The following is a 19,312-nucleotide window of genomic DNA, read 5'->3' as shown; positions in this document are numbered from 1 at the left end:
TTGATATATTAAATTTTAAAAGTATTTTAATATTTTTATAGTTAAACAACATTCCTTTTTCATCTTATGGGACAGAAAATAGCTAGTTTTTCTAATTTTACGAGACAGAAGGAATAATAAATTAAAATTATCATGAAAATTCTAAAATATAAATAAATTCATTAGTTACCATATCATGACTTTATAGCTAGATGGGCCTAACTAAATAATTGGATTTAAAGCTCAGATAAGTTATCAGCAAACGCCAGCCCACAATAAAGATACGGCCCAACGACATATGAAATAACGCGCCAATAGGCGGGAAATATAACTCTCTCTTGCGCCGGTGACCTAAACCACCCCCCAGTGACAGTGTCAGTATTTTCCGATCTTCTAATTTGATCATCACAATAAGCAATGGGCATTAAGGTTAGCTCCATACTCTAATTTATTCTTTAATTCTTTTCAATTTGATACAATTTTAGGGTTCATGACCCATTTTTTTGTTTGTTAATGAAATTGATTGACAAATGTAGGGTTTAACGAAGCTTTTGGCTGACAATGCACCGAAAGCTATGAAGGAGCAGAAATTTGAAAGCTATTTTGGCCGGAAAATCGCTATTGATGCTAGCATGAGCATTTACCAGTTTCTTGTATGTCTAATTTTTTAATTTTTTTTGTTATATATTGCGTTTCAAAAGCGTAAGCGTAGTAATTATTTGTAGAATTGAACGGGTTTATGTTTGAATGATTGTAGATTGTAGTGGGAAGAACTGGAACTGACATGCTGACTAATGAAGCTGGTGAAGTTACAAGGTTTTTTGTTTACTTAATTTTTATTAAAACATGAAATTTGTCTACTTAATTTACTGTTTCTGGTGGTTGTTAACGTGGTTTCTGTCGTTTTTGGAACAATGTTGTAGTCATTTGCAAGGCATGTTTAGTCGGACGATTAGGCTTCTTGAGGCTGGGATGAAGCCAGTGTAACGTCTTTCTTCGCCATTTCCTCCTCAATTTCTTTTTCATTTCCGAAATTCAGAAAGATTGCCTCTTTGTTACTCGAATGTCATGCTACGAGGTTTTATGCTGCTTCTAAATTTTATGTTGCTTTTGCTTTCAGTTATGTGTTTGATGGTCAACCGCCGGATTTGAAAAAACAAGAGCTAGCAAAACGGTATTTTTTAGTAGCGATGTTTCTTATTTTGCTCTTATTGTTCTGCTGACACTTCTTCTAGTTGTTTTCTGTATTAATAGCTTTAAAATTTTCACTTTATGGTTGATAGTAGATATGCATGCCAATTTTTTGATTCAGGTACTCAAGGCGGGCAGATGCTACTGCAGATTTGGCTACAGCTGTGGAGGTAATTTTGATTTTGATTTTGCTTAATATTAATTTCTCATTTGTCTTCTGAAGATCCCATTTTATATTACCTGGTTCTCCCAATGTAGACGGGCAATAAGGAAGATATTGAGAAGTTCAGTAAGCGGACTGTGAAGGTTAGTACTTAGTACTTTTCTTCATTATTCTCCAACTGTGGCTTCTGTTGTCAATGTCAATATAGTTTTCATTTAGTGGAACATATTTATGTATGCGTATATATTCTCGATAGCAAGGTCATTTTTGCCTTTACTTGTACAGGTGACGAAACAGCATAACGAAGACTGCAAAAAGCTGTTAAGACTCATGGGAGTACCTGTAATTGAGGTACTTTGCAATGTGTAATGTAACTTATAATTTTTTGAACTTTGGTTGTGAAAATTGCATTTCAAGGGTAAGCACTAAGCAGTGGTACTTTATTTGAAGAGTTTAATTTTGTATGCATCTGTGGCCAATGATGAAATACAAATAGCCTGATGTTTGGGAAATATTCTGCTTTCTGCAGGCCCCTTCTGAAGCAGAAGCAGAGTGCGCTGCTCTTTGCAAATCAGGAAAGGTATGTGTTGCTTTTTTTTCTAATCAAGATCTGCTTTTCTTTTAATGTTTGAAAAATTGGGTTGGTCTTTTTGATGAATTATGCCTTTTTGTTTGTCTAAGCTTTATAAAATCTGGTGTTTGGATTTATTGTATTTTACCTCAATTTTATGTATTGTCAGGTTTATGCTGTTGCATCTGAGGATATGGATTCTTTAACTTTTGGAGCTCCTAAGTTTCTTCGCCATTTGATGGATCCCAGCTCAAGAAAAATCCCAGTTATGGAATTTGAAATTTCAAAGGTGCTTAGAACTGTGACCTCTGCTTATTTTCCCGATTATTGATTCTTTGTTCTGATGATAATTTTGTTTCAGATTTTGGAGGATCTGAACCTTACCATGGATCAATTCATCGACTTGTGCATCCTTTCTGGATGTGATTATTGTGACAGTATTCGAGGTCTTAAAGATTTTTTGTTTATTTGTCTTATCTTTTCAGCCGTCTTAAGAAAAAAATATCAGAACTGAAGCTATTATCATTTATCAGCTATTGACATGCATTTTCAGTAATGCAATGGAGTATATTCATTTTGCAGGAATTGGGGGCATGACTGCCTTAAAGCTCATCCGTCAGCATGGTTCCATAGAAAATATTTTGGAGAACATTAACAAAGAGAGGTGACTTTATCTTTCAGCTTCCACACTTATTTTTCAGTGGATGCACATGTTTTTTAATCTCTCCAAACGGTGAAAAGATGATCCACTTAGACCTGATATCATTCATGTCAAAAATGAGAGGAATATGAAGCTACATTATCTTATTATTAATCTCTCGAGTGCTTTATATATATAAAGCCTGCTGAAAACAACAAGATTTATGTTTCATTATTAATTTTCAGCTGTATGTCTCACGAGTTAGTGTATGCCAGTTATGCCTAATGATCATATTGATTTGCATGGTAAGTTGGCTTCTTTATAGACTTGTTGCTGTTTAATTTATTCATTGATCTTCTTTCAGGTACCAAATACCAGAGGATTGGCCATATGAGGAGGCTCGGCGACTATTTAAAGAACCACTTGTCCTTCGTGGTGAAGAGGAACCAGAGCTTAAGTGGACCTCCCCAGATCAAGAGGTACTATAATGGATACTTGATGGTCTTGTAGTTGGTAATTTCTATGTTTCAAGAATTTTCTTAACTCATCATTTTTTGCAGGGGCTGATAACTTTCCTGGTGACTGAAAATGGGTTTAATAGTGATCGGGTGACAAAGGTACTCTATCAGACTATTATAGATATGCTTTTACTTACTTCAAATAATGGGCGTACTGCTTAGTTTCTTTCTTGTTCCTATTTGTAACAGGCGGTAGAAAAGATTAAAGCAGCCAAGAATAAGTCATCACAAGGGCGGTAAGTATGGTTTGGGTGATTAAAAATGTGTACTGAAATCATAAAAAATGATGCGCGCTTGTATCATTTCATTGTTTGATTATGCACAAAATCATTTTCTTTGTGTTTCTTTGCAGCATGGAGTCATTTTTTAAGCCAGCTGCAAATTCATCTATACCAATTAAACGAAAGGTGTGCTCTTTTTAAGCATTTAAAGTGTACTGCATTTGCTTTTTCTCCATGCATATGCATCTTCCAGAGTAGTCAGTTAAAACAAGTCTAGAGTCCTAAATTGGTTGTGATCATCAGTTCGGGTCCCTTTCCATCTATTTTGGGATGAACCTTGTAATTTATGTTGTGAATTAAAATCTTCAGTTTACATTGTAATACAAATCCAATTTTATTATGGTGTTGCATCCCTGTTCTGTGTCCTATATGGAAAATTTCAGATTTAAACGTAATACAAAATCATTATTAATTCTTATGACCGCTGCTGGAGCACATCACAGTAATCTTAAGTGATATTTAGACTTCCTTTTCTATTTTCATGGACATGTTTTAGGATGATAACATATAGTCCTACATCCATACTATCTGGGAAGTCCAGAACGGATTGGTACCATAATGTCTTGGTACATTTGGATGACAGGAAACCAAATGTGTTCTTCAGTCTCCTAAGCCAGCTGTCAAGTCAAAAATGCTGTCTGTGCAGTCTCTTTATAGTTCCAGGCCAAAGGTTATTGGCAGGTTCAACTTGCCAATTCTCGATCTAAGTTCCAATCTCTCGCCGTCATTAGCAAGAGCTATCTGCTTCGGCAAATGAAGCTGAAAACTCTGGTGAACCTTCAGAGATATTCTGTATATATATCTTTATTCTACCTAGCTCATCTTAGCAGTGTACTGTCATACACTTTTAGCCATTTTATGAGGATTTGCTTATAATTTTTTCGGCCAAAAAGATAGTGGAAACAATGTGAGATCATAAGATAAATGTCTAAATCATGTAGGTAGTTAGTGCAATGCCTCTACTCATTATTGGTTATCATTTTTTGGTTCATGGCAGGAAACACCTGATAGCAAACCCAAAGAAACTAGTACTAATAAAAAGACAAAGGCTGGAGGTGGTAGGAAGAAGAAGTAACTAGTTTAGCACTGTAATTTCATCGAACGCATGGCTGGTAATCAGGTAAAAGCTACTGTTACTCAGGGAGCACTTGTTACGTCAGAGGATATCTTGCTCAGATTTTCCAGAGGATGCTTGTGTTGAATTTAACATTCACTGATGCTAGTTATTTCTGTTTGGAATAGTCGTATATAGCACTGTTTCTTTATAGTCCGGGGATCTTGTAATTCGGTAAACTAGAGTTTTTTGCTTCTGTTATTGTATTCAGACTGAAAGTGCAAAGTTTGCCCTATGCTATGTGATAATTATTTGTCATATGGTATAGATTCCTATGTAATATTTATTTATCTATAGGTTTGCTATAAGTATTGGAAATTTAAAAAAAAAAGAATTAACATTTAAAATTCGACACTTTGCAATAAAATTTGGAGAAATAAACTATTCAGGCAAGCTAATCTTGAATATTGATTGCTTGGCAAAATGTACATAGTAAGTTATGTAAGACTCTAATCTATTTCAAAGTCACAATCGAGTACCACAAGACAGGCAACTTAATTTAATTGAGTGCTTGCTTCCTTTGTTTGGCATCATCAATATGGAACATTAGCTGCAAAACAATTGGATTATACAAATGAGTAACAAAAATACTCAAATCTCAAAAAAATTGATATGAACAATGATATTTCGCTATGTTTACCTTTGTCCCCACGTAAAATGTTATAAACATGCCACCCAAAACAGGCAGTCCTGTAAAATTGAACACCAGATCAAATATTTGGTAGCATGTGGGTAAGTATATTAGAAACTATCATAAAAGAAACAAGGGATTCACTTGCCTTTTCTCGTAAGAAATTGTGAAACCAACCAATTAATGCCCGATGGTCCAATAACATACCCAACGAGGTTTGCTACCTGTAAGAGAAGTTACCCAGAAGGTTGATATATGTAAAATTTAACCAATCTTTTTTTCTATGTTCAGTCTAAAATATCGCCAACAAATTTATTTGGCAGAATCCAAAGTAGTTTATGTTAATACTTACCATTAGACATGTGATAGTGATAGCACCAGCAATTGCTTTAAGTTCTCTGAAAAGCAACTCTCCAAAAGCATTCTCTGCCTGAGAACATAACACATAAAACAGAAATCAGGGATTAGGCTACGAGAATAGATCACAACAGTACTTGACTACAAAGTCGTTATTATATTAGATAATCCACAGAATTAAACCTGCATTCTATTTGCAATCGACTTCAACAACATTTCTGGGATAAAGAACAAACACGTCAGCCATGCCCATGATAAGAGTTTCCTAGGACCAGAGGGAATAAGCTTTCAGGTTTGGGCGCATTATACCATGTGTTTTATTATATCATACAATAAATGTAACAAAAAAGAAAAATTGGAAGAAAGTTTTCATACCACTCTAGATCATGCCAGATCGCAACAAATGTGAATATGACCCATACGTTGAGTAGCTTTCTCTGTGTTCCCCCAAGGGGAATATACATGTACCTGAAAATTAGTAATACATAAAGCACACATAGCACAGAGAAAAACAGAGTTGGGACTGAGGCAAAAGAGTTGGAAAACGCACCGCACAAGCCATTTATTAAATGAAGCATGCCAACTTTTCCAAAATATCTCCAGGTTGTAGCAATTATTAATACACCTTGGCATGTTCTCAGGCGCCTCTATGCCACAAATCTAAAACAGGATCGTCGTAAGAACTTCTCATGTATAGATAAACGCCAAAAAATAACCATTAAGGAAATCAATTGCAGCTCAATAAACGTACCAGCGACCAAAATCGGAAATAGCGCCAAATGAGGTAAAATTTTAACCACATGAAGTTCAAGACCTGTTGTTGCACAAGAAAATGACAACAGCCAGAGTTAATGTGCTTGGTATCTTGTCTCAAATTTGCTACATAAAACTTATACATGGTAAAGTATCATCTTACCCCGTATCCTACGATGAATATGTCAACAGGAGACAACGATTTCCATAGACCACTGGTTAAATGAATAAAAATAATTAATTCCAAATTAGGAGGGGCAGAAAGAGATTTTATAAGCGATATATCTATAGTTCCAAATACTAACCTGATTGCAAACGCATTGAAATGAAAAAGATGGGTCAAAAGTTCCATCAGAAAAAAGCTAAATATCCAACGTAGCCCATACCAAGAAACGTCTCGTACTGTGTAATTCTTCTGGGGCATTTCTAACTGCAAGAAGTGTAAGTTTGACAAGTTCCCTTAAATGTAAGTACAAACGACTTGACATATTTGGCAGTAGAAATAAGGAAATAACAGTCAACACTTAGATATAATCGCAATTTCAACTCCAGAAGACTAGCTAGAAAACTGCATTTAGTTTCTTGTCTCGAACCTAATCAGCTAAAGAAATTTGATCCCATTCTCTAGTATAAACTATTGCAGAACAAACTTTAGCTACAAAACAATAATGCACATGAAAATCACAAACCTGTGAGGCATAGGCATTGAAGCTTGTAATTGGCCCAGCAATATAGAGGGGTGCATATATCAAGTAAGAAAGGTATACGCTGAAGGAGAAACTGGAATTTGGGGCACTTCTCTCCTGCATAAAATGAACAAGGACAAACAAATTCTTTTAATGTGGTTTTGGATAGCAAGTACAGTAACAGCTGTGCTTATGATTAAGAAGCAGCTAACCTGTAGAAACTGGTAGCATGTTTTTCCTGACTTGCAAACATAGCAACGTTGAAAATGCTTCTGAGATCACCAGTTCAGTAAAATATCAAAGAAGGGCATAGGTGTTTACGTTGACTCAAACGCACACTATAAACAGCACTTAGCAGCATAGAAAGATACCCAACCCATAGATTTGAAATCTGCAGTGTCTTATAACATGTAGGATTACAACGCAATGAACTTTTAATCTAAACTGCCATGGTTACTAGGAATTTGGCCATTGGTGTAGATACCAGTAAGACAGTTTCAGTACCAAACAGATATAACTAGAAAATAGCAAATTTAGCATCATTTTTCTAATAAACAGGGTTACTAAATTCTAAATATACACAGAAAGGCTACTTAGCCACATTACCTTCTGATCAAACTGAGAATCTTGAAGTGCCCAACGATAATCATATCCAAAGCTTATCATGCGCAAGATTACTGTCAGAAATAGAGGAAGAACTTTTCTAAGTTACAACCAGTTGAACCATGATTCTTTTCTCTCCAAACTTGCAAAATGGGAGTCAAAAATATCTCTGCAACTAAGGGCATACCCGATAACTGAGGTCAAAAGGAATTACCAAAATTAAAGCAAATGTGCCACCTAAAGGTGCCTCGGAAGTTGTCCAAATACACCCATCTTTGCCTATCAATGACAAGGGAAAGGCAGGGTATCTCAGTGAAAAGGATAACATAATGTTAAATAGCAAATAGGTAAAGCTTATGCAATGCCACTCACCCAAAACTGGAGAATGAATAGCCTTCATAAACGCGATTGCATAGAAGGAAAAAAATATTAAAAATCCACAATAGAAACGAAAAGTAGTCGGTTTGGGAAAACATCTGCGGAAACACAAATCTAGTAAAATATAGCAAAATTAGAAATACGAGTGACACCTTAATCAACGCAAACAAGACAAATTCAAAACACGAACACAAAGAAAGAGTAAAAGAAAACGCACCTTTACTAAAACAAAATTAGCAGAAGCAATAATGAGTATGAATAGAATGCTGCATCACAAAACAAGGAATAATAATTAGCTGAAATAGCATAACAATTACTAAAAGAGTCGACAGGAAAACAAGGATTAGTTCGTAAATGCAGGCATACCAAGCTCCATGAAGATATGATAGATACACCATAGAAATGAAAAGCCAAACAAAAGACATTCCCTTAGCTTTTAAACCAAAAAAAGCCCTTAAACCATTTGCCAACACACCAAAACCCCCAAAAACCGCTGTAAGAATCGGTAAGTTTCCGCGAAAATTTCTCCATTGAGCATCAGACATGTCCTAGAATTACAAACAATCCACCAACCAAACAGATTATCAGAAACAGCAGTAATGAAGTAGTAAACACATCAGAAAAATATTAATAAAATTTCTTACATTAAGATAAGTAGGGAGAACTCCACTCCGCAAACCGTATAGCTTAGCTGCATGATCTGTACATTTCCAGTCCAAAAACACTCATAAAATTCACATAAACACTCATTAAATTTAAATAAACACTCATAATATACACACAAACACTCATAAAATTGACATAAACAGTAAAAATGGAATTTGAAATTTGAAATGAGAGAATCGGAGGAAATACCGTGAGAGAGTTGAAGCGATCGACGGATTATGAAAGTGTAGAACGCGGTCGCGTATAATACTAATATGACGAGCTCTTTTCTCTTCCACTCTTCCTTTTTCATCTTTGAGTACGAGCCGCCGCTCGCCGGTGGATAACTCTGAGTTTATGATTTCAGATGAGAAAAACAGAAAGGTTTTGGTCGCTCCGATGATGATACCGTTTTCTTTTTGTTTCTTATTTTATTCTACCATGGGAACGACGCCGTTGTTTATATTCCAGATGCCACATATTGAATCCGCGATTGAAGCCAGCTTATCATAAATGGTACAGGTGGCTACGCCACGTCACCTATTTATGCCAGCTGGAATATGCGGAGGAAATTTTTTTTTTTCCTATATCTTGTCTTTTTTTTTTATCAAAATAGACCTACTCTAATTGTTAGCGGGAGTTAGCGGGGATTAATTATTAGTATTTAGATATTTTTTAAACAGGCAACACAACCTGAGAGAATTGGGGGTCGAACCCATAACCGCAGTCCGGATACACTATCATAAGAGCTTAGCCACTGGGCTAAGTCTCCAAGTGTCCTATGACGTTATCTGTAATGTTAAAAAAAATTCCTATAACGTTATCTGTAATGTTAAAAAAAATTCCTATAAAGTTATCTGAAATATTTTATTATTCAATTTGATATTTAAATTGTAATGTATAACTAGAATAAATATGAAGAACTATAATTTTAGTACGTGAGGGCTTGGACCAATGGCCAAGTCACTCATTGTACAGGAAGAAGTTAAGGGTCCGATCCCATCTTTTCTCCGGATAGTTGTTTTACCTGTTTAAAAATGATCTAAAAAATCATTATTAATATCCATTAACTTTCACTAACAACTAATTTAGAGTACTATCTCTGATAAAAAAAATACATATTATTTTATATTTTTTGTTAATAAAGTTCGAATTTCTTCAAAATGAACAGTCATATGCATTAGACATAATTTTCTTTGATCATACTAAATATATATCTTATTGCTAAAAAATGTGCTTGATATTAATAAATAAACATTTTTTAAAATAGATGAATAAAAAATTATTAAGAAAGCATATTTTATTAATATAGACTTAATTGCTTATCGTGTTTTGTAATTTTAATATGAAATTATAATTTGCAAATGTTGAACACCAACTTTCGATTTTTTTATAATTTCAAGGGTTTTTTGTATGATATAGCACATACTTAAACGTTTTTTTCGTTTTAAGCACATACTTTAATTTGTATCAACCGGTAGCACGAACTTTCAAATGTTTTTATTTATTAGCCCAGGCCTCATTTCCGAGCTGATTAATCCTACGTGGCACGCCGGAGGTCCATGTCATCTTCCAGCGTGGCTTCACCATACGACGTCGTTCCGTGCTCCCTCCAATACGCTCCATATTTACTCAATACGGCGCCGTTTTTGTTAATTAAAACGGCGCCGTTTCAATCAAAAACAATTTTTCCCCTTTCCCCTCATTTTCCCTCACCAGCCCGACCTAATTCCTATTTTCCCTCTCAAATCCCTAAAATCCCCAATTCTCTTCTGAAATCCCTAAAATTGCTATCATCCCTAAAACGATTTTCCATTGAAACGATTCCATCTGACTGTGCTTGTTGTCTCCTAAAATCCCTAAATCCCTAATTTGCGATCGCTATGAAAAAGAACAAGAAGAATCCAGTGCATGTGTTTGTTCCTCCTGGTGGAAGTCCTCTCACTCCATCTCTAGTTGAGGTAAGTTTTTTGATTTTGTTATTTGCTTTAGTTAAATTCTATAGGGTAAGAAACATTTTAATTGATAAACAAAATATGTATGCAGCAACGAATATTGCAATCTGGGTTTTCTATGTGGTATCATTATGATGGGGATTTTCATACTTTCAGTGGTGATATGATTTACATGGGGGGAAGAATAGAGGCAGATTATGGTTACTGTCCAGATAGGGTTCAATTTTTATGTATTCAAAAGTTTGCTGAAAAACTAGGGTTTAAAGACAGTAAAATTAGATATCGAGTCCCTGGTATGCCGTTAAAAAGTGGATTAAGAGCATTAGATTGTGATAAAGCTGTGTTGGAGATGGTGAAATTTGTTATGCTTGGGAATGATAAAATAGATGTGTATGTGGAAGGGCAGAAACTGGATTCTTGTGACAATGCAGGTGGGAGTGAAGCAGTGGCTGACTATCTTCCTACTCAAAACTCCATAGTGTTAGACAATGTAGATGACAATTTAGGTGCTAGTGGATCAGGGGTTGACAAAGCTAGTGCAGCAGGGGTTGACAATGCTAGTGGAGCAGGGGTAGAATTTGAAAATGAACCAGCCACTTCATTATCAGGTGTATTTGAGGCAACCACAAGCAATGAGAAGCAGAAACAGAATGATCAAGAACATGAAGATGTTGGTGGTTTGGAGGCACCCATTGCTGGAACTGGAGAAGATACAAGGGCAGGCTTGGCACAACTTGAAGAGGATGAGGTTGAAGATGCAGACTACTATCCTGATGGGTCTAAAACTGATGATGGATTAGACGACGATGAGATGTCAGACGACGAAGAATACATATGCTCTAGAAGGTTACTCCACCAGAAAAACAAAAATGTAGTATCCAATGACCATGTTGCAGTGTCTGGTCTGGATAATTTCAGTAGACAAACTGTTGATCATAGTGCTGAGGTACCAATTCAAAATGCAGATGAGGCGGCTGGGTATGCTTCTGATTATGAAGATAGTGAGTGTGATGTGAATTCTCTTGGCACATCTGAGGAAGAGAACTTGGATGAGGTAGATAAACTGCAAAGGAAGATGAGGAAGGTCTATGACCCTAGATGTGATCATAAGTCCTTGCAGTTTGTAGTAGGCATGAGGTTTGAAAGCTACCAACAATTAAAGGAGGCTGTGCAGAAGTGGGGAATTGTAAATGGACGTAATGTGAAAATTGTTAGGAGAAATTTCAATAAGTTTGAGGCTGTGTGTCATGAGGGATGTAGATGGAGATTGTATGCTAGCTTGATAAGGGAGGAAAACACTTTTGCTATTAGGAAGCTACAACCCAATCACACATGCAGTAGAGTAACAAGGAATAGAGCTGCTACATCTAATTGGATTGCAAAGGAATTTATCTCAAAATTTAGGAGAAATCCTAATTGGGATGTAAAGGAATTGGCAGGTGATTTGATGGAGAAGTATGCAGTTGATGCAGGAAAATCCAAATGTTATAGAACTAGGTATGAGGCTACAAAAATGTTAAAGGGTTCAGTTACTGAACATTATGCCCTATTGAGGTCATACAAGGCAGAGTTAATGAGGGTTGATAGAGCTGGCAGGTTTGATTTTTTGATTAATGAAGCTGATGGTACATTTGAGGGGTTTTTTATTGGGTTCAGTGCTTTAAGAGAAGGGTTCAAAAGAGGTTGCAGGTTGGTGCTTGGTTTTGATGGGTGTTTTTTGAAAACAGAATTGGGTGGGGCCCTATGAGCTGCAGTTGCAAAAGATGGGAATGATCAGATGTATCCTGTGTTTTGGGCAGTAGTTCAAAGTGAGAATGAACATTTTTGGACTTGGTTTATGAACATTGTTTTTTAGGAGCTAAATCTTGGGGATGGGCTAGGCTGGACTTTTATAAGTGATCAACAAAAGGTATGAACCCTATTTTATTGCAAACTGTTAGTGTTAAATACTAATAAACTGTTACTGTTAAATACTAAGTGTGTTAGTTATAAACTGTTAGTGTTAAATACTTATAAACTGTTACTGTTAAATACTAAGTGTGTTAGTTATAAACTGTTAATGTTAAATACTTATAAACTGTTAGTTAATGTTTTGGCATGTTTTGGCATGGGTTAATTTTTAGGTATGTTTTGGATATTTGTCTAACAGGGCCTTTGCAATGCCATAGCAAAGCTGGCACCCCTGGCCCAACACAGAAACTGTGCAAGACATGTGTACTGCAATTGGAAGAAAGAGTTCAAGGGTCAGGCATTGAAGAAATTATTTTGGATTGCAGCAAGACAAACTTATGAGGCTGGCTTGAAGTTGGCTTTGACAAAATTGATGGATGAAAATGAGGCAGCCTATTTGGACTTCATACAAAGGGATCCCACCAAATTCTGTAAGCCTTATGTTTCTGAGCATAGTAAAAATGATATGATAGACAATAACATATGTGAAACCTTCAATGGGTACATTGTTAGGGCTAGGGTCAAGCACATTATAGACATGCTAGAGGACATTAGGATTAATCTTATGGAGAGGACTCACACTAAACTGACACATATGTGTGGGGTAACTGATACAATTTGTCCTAGGATTAGAAAAAAGTTAGAGGAAATTAAATATTACAGTAGGATGTGTTCTGTCAAGCCACCAGTGGGCGACACATTTGAGGTTAGCATTGGGGAGGATGGATTTGTGGTGGACCTGCCCAATGGTACATGTGCATGTAGGGCCTGGCAAATTTCTGGAATACCCTATATCCATGCATGTGCTAGTATACACTGGCAGCACAAAGACTGTGCAGATTTTGTGGACAACTGCTATAGTGTGGGATTATATATTGAAACCTATAGGTATGCTTTACAACCATTGAATGGGAGAAAAATGTGGCCTGAAGCAACTGGTAACAATATTTTACCCCCACCTTTCAAGAAGATGCCAGGGAGGCCCAAGAAAAAAAGAAGAAGGGGAATTGAGGAATTGGAAATGGACAAGATGACCAGGCATGGTGTTCAAATGACATGTAAAATTTGCAATCAAGTTGGGCATAACAAAAGAACTTGTCTCGCAAAATATAACCATGCAGTTAGGAGACCAGACAAGCCCCCTGTGAGTTTATTTAATTGTAAATTCTGTGTGTTTTGCTATGTTTTATCATGATATTTTGATGTTAATTTGGTGTGTTCTGTATTTGTTAGGCTCCAAGAGGGAGACCTAGAAAGCATCCTATAGCCCAACCTGGTGAATCTTCAGGTGCACCTAAACCTAAGAGGGGTAGACCTGCTACAAAGGGACCTGCTGCAAAGGCTCCTGGAGGCAGGCTTACTCGAAGTGCAAGTACACCAGCTTCATCTCAGGCAAGAACCAGAATGACTGCACACACCCCATACCAACAGCCAAGAATGGCTACCACAACTCAGCCAAATATGGCTGCCACAGCTCCAACACATGGTGGCTTTACCAGGTTATATTCAGAACCTGGTGGCAACATCTACACAAGGGTAAGATTTTCATAATTTAACTTGCAAAACCATTTAATAAGTAAACAATGTGTTGATAGTGTTGTTTTGTAATTTGTTATAGCCACCTCGTGGAGGATTTGGACGCGGCAGAGGACGTGGAAGGGCTACTGGAAATGGAGGAGTGCCAAACTATGGGACCTCCAGTTCTCAAGCTAGTGTAACTAAGCCTTAGCCTTAGATTAGTTGAAATTGTATAGGCTTTTTGAAACTGCTATGCAGGCTTTTTGTAACTGCTAGAACAGTTATTTTGCAACTGGAATGCCAGTTTTTTGCACCTGCTTGTTGCAGGTTTATAGGTTAGTTTTGTGGAACCTGGTTGTTGCTGGTTCTGCTAGACCCATTTTTTGCACCTGCTTGTAGCAGGTTTTGATAGAATGACAGTTTGTAAATTACATTAGTTACATACATTCTATTACTAATATAGGTTATGCTATTTAGGTTATGCAGTTTGTATCCATTTTGCACCTGCAATGCTTTATATATGGTATGAATTTGAAGTTGCATAAACTCAAAAGTTGCATAAACTCATAATAAAGTTGCATAAAATACTTGAACATTCTAACAACAATAAACCATCCTACAACCATCCTAATAAAGTTGCATAATAAACAGAATAAACCATCCTACAACCAAAATACATTAACATTCTAACAGCAACTTAAGGACCAACATTCTACAACCAAAATACATTAACATCAACATAACATTACTATAAACTAACAACCATCAAGGTTACTCCAGCATCTTCTGAACAGCCTGACAATAATTGAAAGAAATCGCTGAAACAATCACAAGCAGCATAATTATGAACCAAATGATCCTCATCAATACTTGATTTCTCTTCTGTAGACTCTTTTTGTCCTGCAACAGTTTAGCCTTGATGCCTCCAAGCTTATCAGCTTGCTTCCCAACTCTGGAGTTCATCTCAGCCATTTCATTCACCGTTTGTTGCAGCTCAAGGTTCTTACGATCAGCTTCCTCCACTTTCCGATTCATCACACCTAGAAGTCCTCGACAAGCAGTCATCCTACATGTGTTGCTTTGCAGCTCAATTCTAAGCTTTGACTCCGCCTCAGTTTTCACCTCCAATGCCTCTTCCAGTGCATCCCTCTTATCAATTAACTTGGTCATAACTTTTCTTTCACGACCAGTTACCTCTGGGTCGATCCACTCAAAGAAATTATAGTCATCATACTTCACACAACCATCAAATGCATAATAGTTAGACAAAACAACAAACTTTATCAACCTAAATGTCACAACCCTAACATACAGCCAGACCCAAACTTTATCAACTACAAGACCAAACCCAAAATTTATCAAATCCAAGAGCAGACACAAACTTTATCAAATGCAGGTCATAAGAAAATTTACCTCTCTAAACTTGCACCGGTAAAACCTCATTCCAGGGTTCCCTTTCGTGTATGCCGTATACACAGAAGCAACAACGTCATGGCAGCAATGCTTCTGAGGAATGGCATTGAATTCTGAACTCGTTGCTTCAGAGTAAACGGCACTGCTTCCGGTACTTGTCTCGTAATTATGCTTCGTCATTCAAACTTGGTAACAAGAAACCAAGTGTAGGAGGATATGAATTAGGGATTTTTCAGAAGGGAATTAGGGATTTGGAGAATTAGGGATTTCAGAGGGGAATTAGGGGTTTTATTAAGGATTTGAGAAGGAAATAGAAATTAGGTCGGGCGGGAGTGAGGGGGAAGGGGGGAAATTGTTTTTGATTGAAACGGCGCCGTTTTAATTAACAAAAACGGCGCCGTATTGAGTAAATATGGAGCGTATTGGAGGGAGCACGGAACGACGTCGTATGGTGAAGCCAAGCTGGAAGATGACATGGACCTCCGGCGTGCCACGTAGGATTAATCAGCTCGGAAATGAGGCCTGGGCTAATTAATAAAAACATTTGAAAGTTCGTGCTACCGGTTGATACAAATTAAAGTATGTGCTTAAAACGAAAAAAACGCTAAAGTATGTGCTATATCATACAAAAAACCCTAATTTCAAACACCGAATAATTTTGTATAAAAAAATAATGTTGTAGACGTCAAAATAGTATTTATTTTGATATCCACATCGGTATTTTTTGATAAAAAGAATATATTTAATGTTTCGAATTGTAAAATAAATAACTGTCAATATTAACTTGTCAAAATTAAATGATAAAATGGTGGTTGCTACAAATAGACACAAATGACAAAAGCTGTGATGTCAATTCACAACCAAATCCATTTGGTCCTTTATGTTCTTATGAAGTACCTAATCTTTAAGCTGATTATGGTTTCACAAAATGGTGAAATTAATCAAATAAAGAGCTAATTATATGATTAGAGAAAAACGTATGGTTGTGTATCCAAACATTCCTCCAATTTTAAAGCAAAAGAAACTACATGTGGGCAGTGACGAAGCCAGACCCTAACTTGAGATAGGGCACAATATATTTAAAAAATTAATACTAAAATAACATATTAAAATTGAGATATTTACAAAATAAATTCCAACATTTAATTTTTTAACGATTTAATTCCAAACGTTCAAAACGTTATAAAACAAATCTCAACTTTACTTATTTTTGCAATTTGTAGTCCGAACTGTTTTCTGGCAGCTTGCTGCATACGTGACAGCCATATTAGATACATGTATTGACATATTAAATCTCAATATATTTTTTTAAAAAAATCAAATAAAATCCTAACATTTCGTGTTTTTGCACTTTATAGTCTAAAAGAAGAGAAAAAATTTGCCGAAAAACTTATTGAGGCTACAAATTGCAAAAATAAAAAAGATTGAGATTTGTTTCATAATGTTTTGAATGTTAGAATTAAATCGCTATAAAAATGAAACATTGAAATTTGCTTTGCGATTATCTTTTAAAAAAATTATTTTGTTCAAATTATAAGGTAGGATATTTTATACAAAGAACACATGTTTTTTTTTAATAATTTTGTTAAAAGAAATTTGAGGCAGGGCTTAAGTCAGACTAACTTGACATAGGTCATAATTTAATTAAAACGTTAATACTAAAATAGAATGCTAATTTCTTTAAGTTGTAAAGCAGGACATCTTTATAAGAAAAACAGTATGCTAATTTCCACCATTTTATATGAGGTAATTTTGTTAATAGGGATTTGAGGTAGGGCCCAGGCACTGCCTGGCCCTACCTTGGATCCGTGTGAGTTGTGACAATTTCAATTTAATATTTTTAACATGAGTTTCATTATACAACTAATGATATTTTGATATTAGAAAAATTAATATTTTCTTATTGATATTAAAGTAAATTTAATACATTTCGGTTCATATTAAAGTTCGATTCAATATATATTCTTTTTTAGTTAAAAAATTTAAGTTTTTATTCAAAATCAAATCATACCAAAAAATATTGAATTGTTCTTTCTAAAATAGTACTGAATTAAAAAATATATTATGTTCAATTGATTTTTCTAAAAAAATGTTTTAAAGAAATTATATTAGTAAGTGTAAGTTATTTTTCTAATTTTAAATGAGATTACATAAGTGACAAGGGATATTAGTGAATATCGATTATAGATCGATAAAAATTAATTAATTTTGTTGAAAATTATAAGATAACTAGTAACTTCGATCTCATACTATGGGACAATTATAATTATCAGTCATATATCAATAAATATTATCAATAATTAAATTAAATTAATACCTTTTCTTTACATATTCAATGATGTATGAAAATATTATTGGTAATGTGATTACTTTGTTAAAAGTCTTCAAACAGTTTTGCTTCACAAATTAAATTATTTTAATTTCATTTTTCTTTGCTCTAAAAAAAAGTCTTATGCACCTAGTGGTTCCTTCTAAAGTCAGCTTCCACGTTATCTACATCCACGTTTAATACATCAGCAGACAAACATAAAAGCTACATATTATATACATATACTGGTATGTTATCTGGGGTATATTTTACATATTCCAAGTATATACTGTACATTCTTGAACACTAATATAAATTTTACGTTTTAAACGGTTACATGCATGAATACGATTTAAATTTATAATTACATTAAAATTAAAAGAACGTTTTACCAACTCACATAAAAAATAAGTGATGCTATATTTAATCATTGATAATAGTAGTTCTATATATTTGTACTTTGAATAAATTATACCAACAATTGAAAATAGAACTAGAATAAAATTTATGATATTAGTATTATAGCAAAATGATTTTAAATACCCACTTTTCTTTAACAAAAATGACAAATATTAATTTGTGAAAATTTGATCCTTCATGTATAATTTGCGATAAATATACTAAATTCTCAATTAAAATCTATTTTCGGACACATAACATTTGCTTTAAATCCACGTGACTTTTTTTAAATTGAAATAAAAGATCAATTGTATAAAATAATTATTCATGAAATTGAAACTAAATTATTAACTATAAAAAAATCTCAAAAATAAGTTTAGAATAAGAATTGGGTATATTTGTCACAAATTATAAAATTGATGAATCCAATTATCACAATTTTTAAGAATATATTTGTCAGTTTCCAAAAATTATGTACACATAAAACATTTTTGTCTGATAAATAAATATATCATATTTTTATACATTTAAAATTATTCCTAATTTTTTTATTTATCTTTAATACAAATATTATTTTCCATTTATCTTATTTGTGAAGCAATTATCAAGCAATTAAATTACTAAAAGACCTTTATTGCATAAAGTGACGAGAATGAAAAAATTAACGGGAAATGCAAATATAAAAATCGACTAAAATTCATATCGAACATTTTGAGTTGCTCTCAAACTGCTGCAAGTGCAAAATATGCTGAATTTGCGATTTTATAACATTTGTATAATTTTAAAACCGCTTTCTTGCTTGAGTTTTGTTCGAGTGTGATGATTTATATTTCATATGTCCTAAAATTATTTACAAACGGTTTAACTTATTTAAAAAAATAAGGTTCAAATATGTATTTCCCCTATTAATGCGATGACATTGTTAAGACTCTCATACCTGTTAGGAAATGCTGAGCATTCTCATCAAACGCTCAAACCTACAAAAGTACTTTAGGAAAACATATAAAAATGGCTCTAATGTTTATTCTTATTTTTGTTTAGCTATTTAATATTTTCTGAATTTTATTATAACCTTAATGGTAATAAAGTATATAATATTTTAAACACAACAGTTAACGAGACTGAATGTTTCCGTTAGCAAATTTAATTTGACTTTAATTTTTCCTCAGTTCCAAGTCTATCGGCTACAAATAACAGCTGAGCAAACAGACGTTAAGTGAGAATCGGAATAAATTTTATATTGATTTTGTACAATTTCC

At 34.5% G+C, this 19,312-nt stretch overlaps 2 protein-coding genes across 5 annotated transcripts; one reads left to right on the top strand and one right to left on the bottom strand.

The window, feature by feature from the left end:
- Positions 1–277: 277 nt before the first annotated feature.
- On the top strand, positions 278–4,715 carry LOC126673358 (flap endonuclease 1). 3 transcript variants are annotated; one of them, XM_050367467.2, is made up of 18 exons: positions 278–408; positions 516–632; positions 737–795; positions 903–962; positions 1,100–1,153; positions 1,292–1,340; positions 1,429–1,476; positions 1,619–1,684; positions 1,863–1,913; positions 2,074–2,193; positions 2,266–2,350; positions 2,487–2,568; positions 2,909–3,023; positions 3,105–3,161; positions 3,252–3,298; positions 3,415–3,469; positions 3,927–4,114; positions 4,341–4,439. In XM_050367467.2, the coding sequence occupies exons 1-17, from the start codon at positions 397–399 to the stop codon at positions 4,098–4,100; spliced, it is 1,251 nt and encodes a 416-aa protein (XP_050223424.1). In that variant the 5' UTR covers positions 278–396; the 3' UTR covers positions 4,101–4,114; positions 4,341–4,439. The 3 variants fall into 3 exon arrangements, with proteins under 3 accessions (XP_050223424.1, XP_055961094.1, XP_050223425.1); XM_056105119.1 differs by having other exon boundaries at positions 3,927–4,135; positions 4,341–4,412; XM_050367468.1 differs by lacking the exon at positions 3,927–4,114 and having other exon boundaries at positions 4,341–4,715.
- A 76-nt stretch (positions 4,716–4,791) lies between these two features.
- On the bottom strand, positions 4,792–8,964 carry LOC126673357 (membrane-bound O-acyltransferase gup1). 2 transcript variants are annotated; one of them, XM_050367465.1, is made up of 19 exons: positions 8,721–8,964; positions 8,510–8,565; positions 8,232–8,413; positions 8,083–8,131; positions 7,860–7,963; positions 7,702–7,766; positions 7,491–7,561; positions 7,097–7,156; positions 6,888–7,001; positions 6,504–6,628; positions 6,362–6,413; positions 6,197–6,259; positions 5,996–6,105; positions 5,821–5,913; positions 5,629–5,710; positions 5,441–5,518; positions 5,237–5,312; positions 5,098–5,147; positions 4,792–5,007 (listed from the first exon to the last, which is right to left on the bottom strand). In XM_050367465.1, the coding sequence occupies exons 1-19, from the start codon at positions 8,821–8,823 to the stop codon at positions 4,957–4,959; spliced, it is 1,584 nt and encodes a 527-aa protein (XP_050223422.1). In that variant the 5' UTR covers positions 8,824–8,964; the 3' UTR covers positions 4,792–4,956. The 2 variants fall into 2 exon arrangements, with proteins under 2 accessions (XP_050223422.1, XP_050223423.1); XM_050367466.2 differs by lacking the exons at positions 8,510–8,565; positions 8,721–8,964 and having other exon boundaries at positions 7,860–7,979; positions 8,232–8,299.
- Positions 8,965–19,312: the final 10,348 nt, after the last annotated feature.

This window comes from Mercurialis annua, linkage group LG3 (genome assembly GCF_937616625.2).
Source record: "Mercurialis annua linkage group LG3, ddMerAnnu1.2, whole genome shotgun sequence".
NCBI lineage: Eukaryota > Viridiplantae > Streptophyta > Magnoliopsida > Malpighiales > Euphorbiaceae > Mercurialis > Mercurialis annua.
Note: the sequence above shows the minus strand (reverse complement) of the source record. Positions and strands in the feature narration are given on the sequence as shown.

Bases quoted from the DNA above. Each gene is read 5' to 3' on its own strand.
- LOC126673358 (XM_050367467.2), top strand. The intron at 633-736 runs GTATGTCTAATT...GAATGATTGTAG, and splicing joins TGAGCATTTACCAGTTTCTT to ATTGTAGTGGGAAGAACTGG. The intron at 1,341-1,428 runs GTAATTTTGATT...CTCCCAATGTAG, and splicing joins ATTTGGCTACAGCTGTGGAG to ACGGGCAATAAGGAAGATAT.
- LOC126673357 (XM_050367465.1), bottom strand. From the start codon at position 8,823: ATGAAAAAGGAAGAGTGGAAGAGAAAAGAGCTCGTCATATTAGTATTA. The intron at 6,414-6,503 runs GTTAGTATTTGG...TCATTTAACCAG, and splicing joins TTCAATGCGTTTGCAATCAG to TGGTCTATGGAAATCGTTGT. The intron at 5,008-5,097 runs GTAAACATAGCG...ATTGTTTTGCAG, and splicing joins CATTTTACGTGGGGACAAAG to CTAATGTTCCATATTGATGA.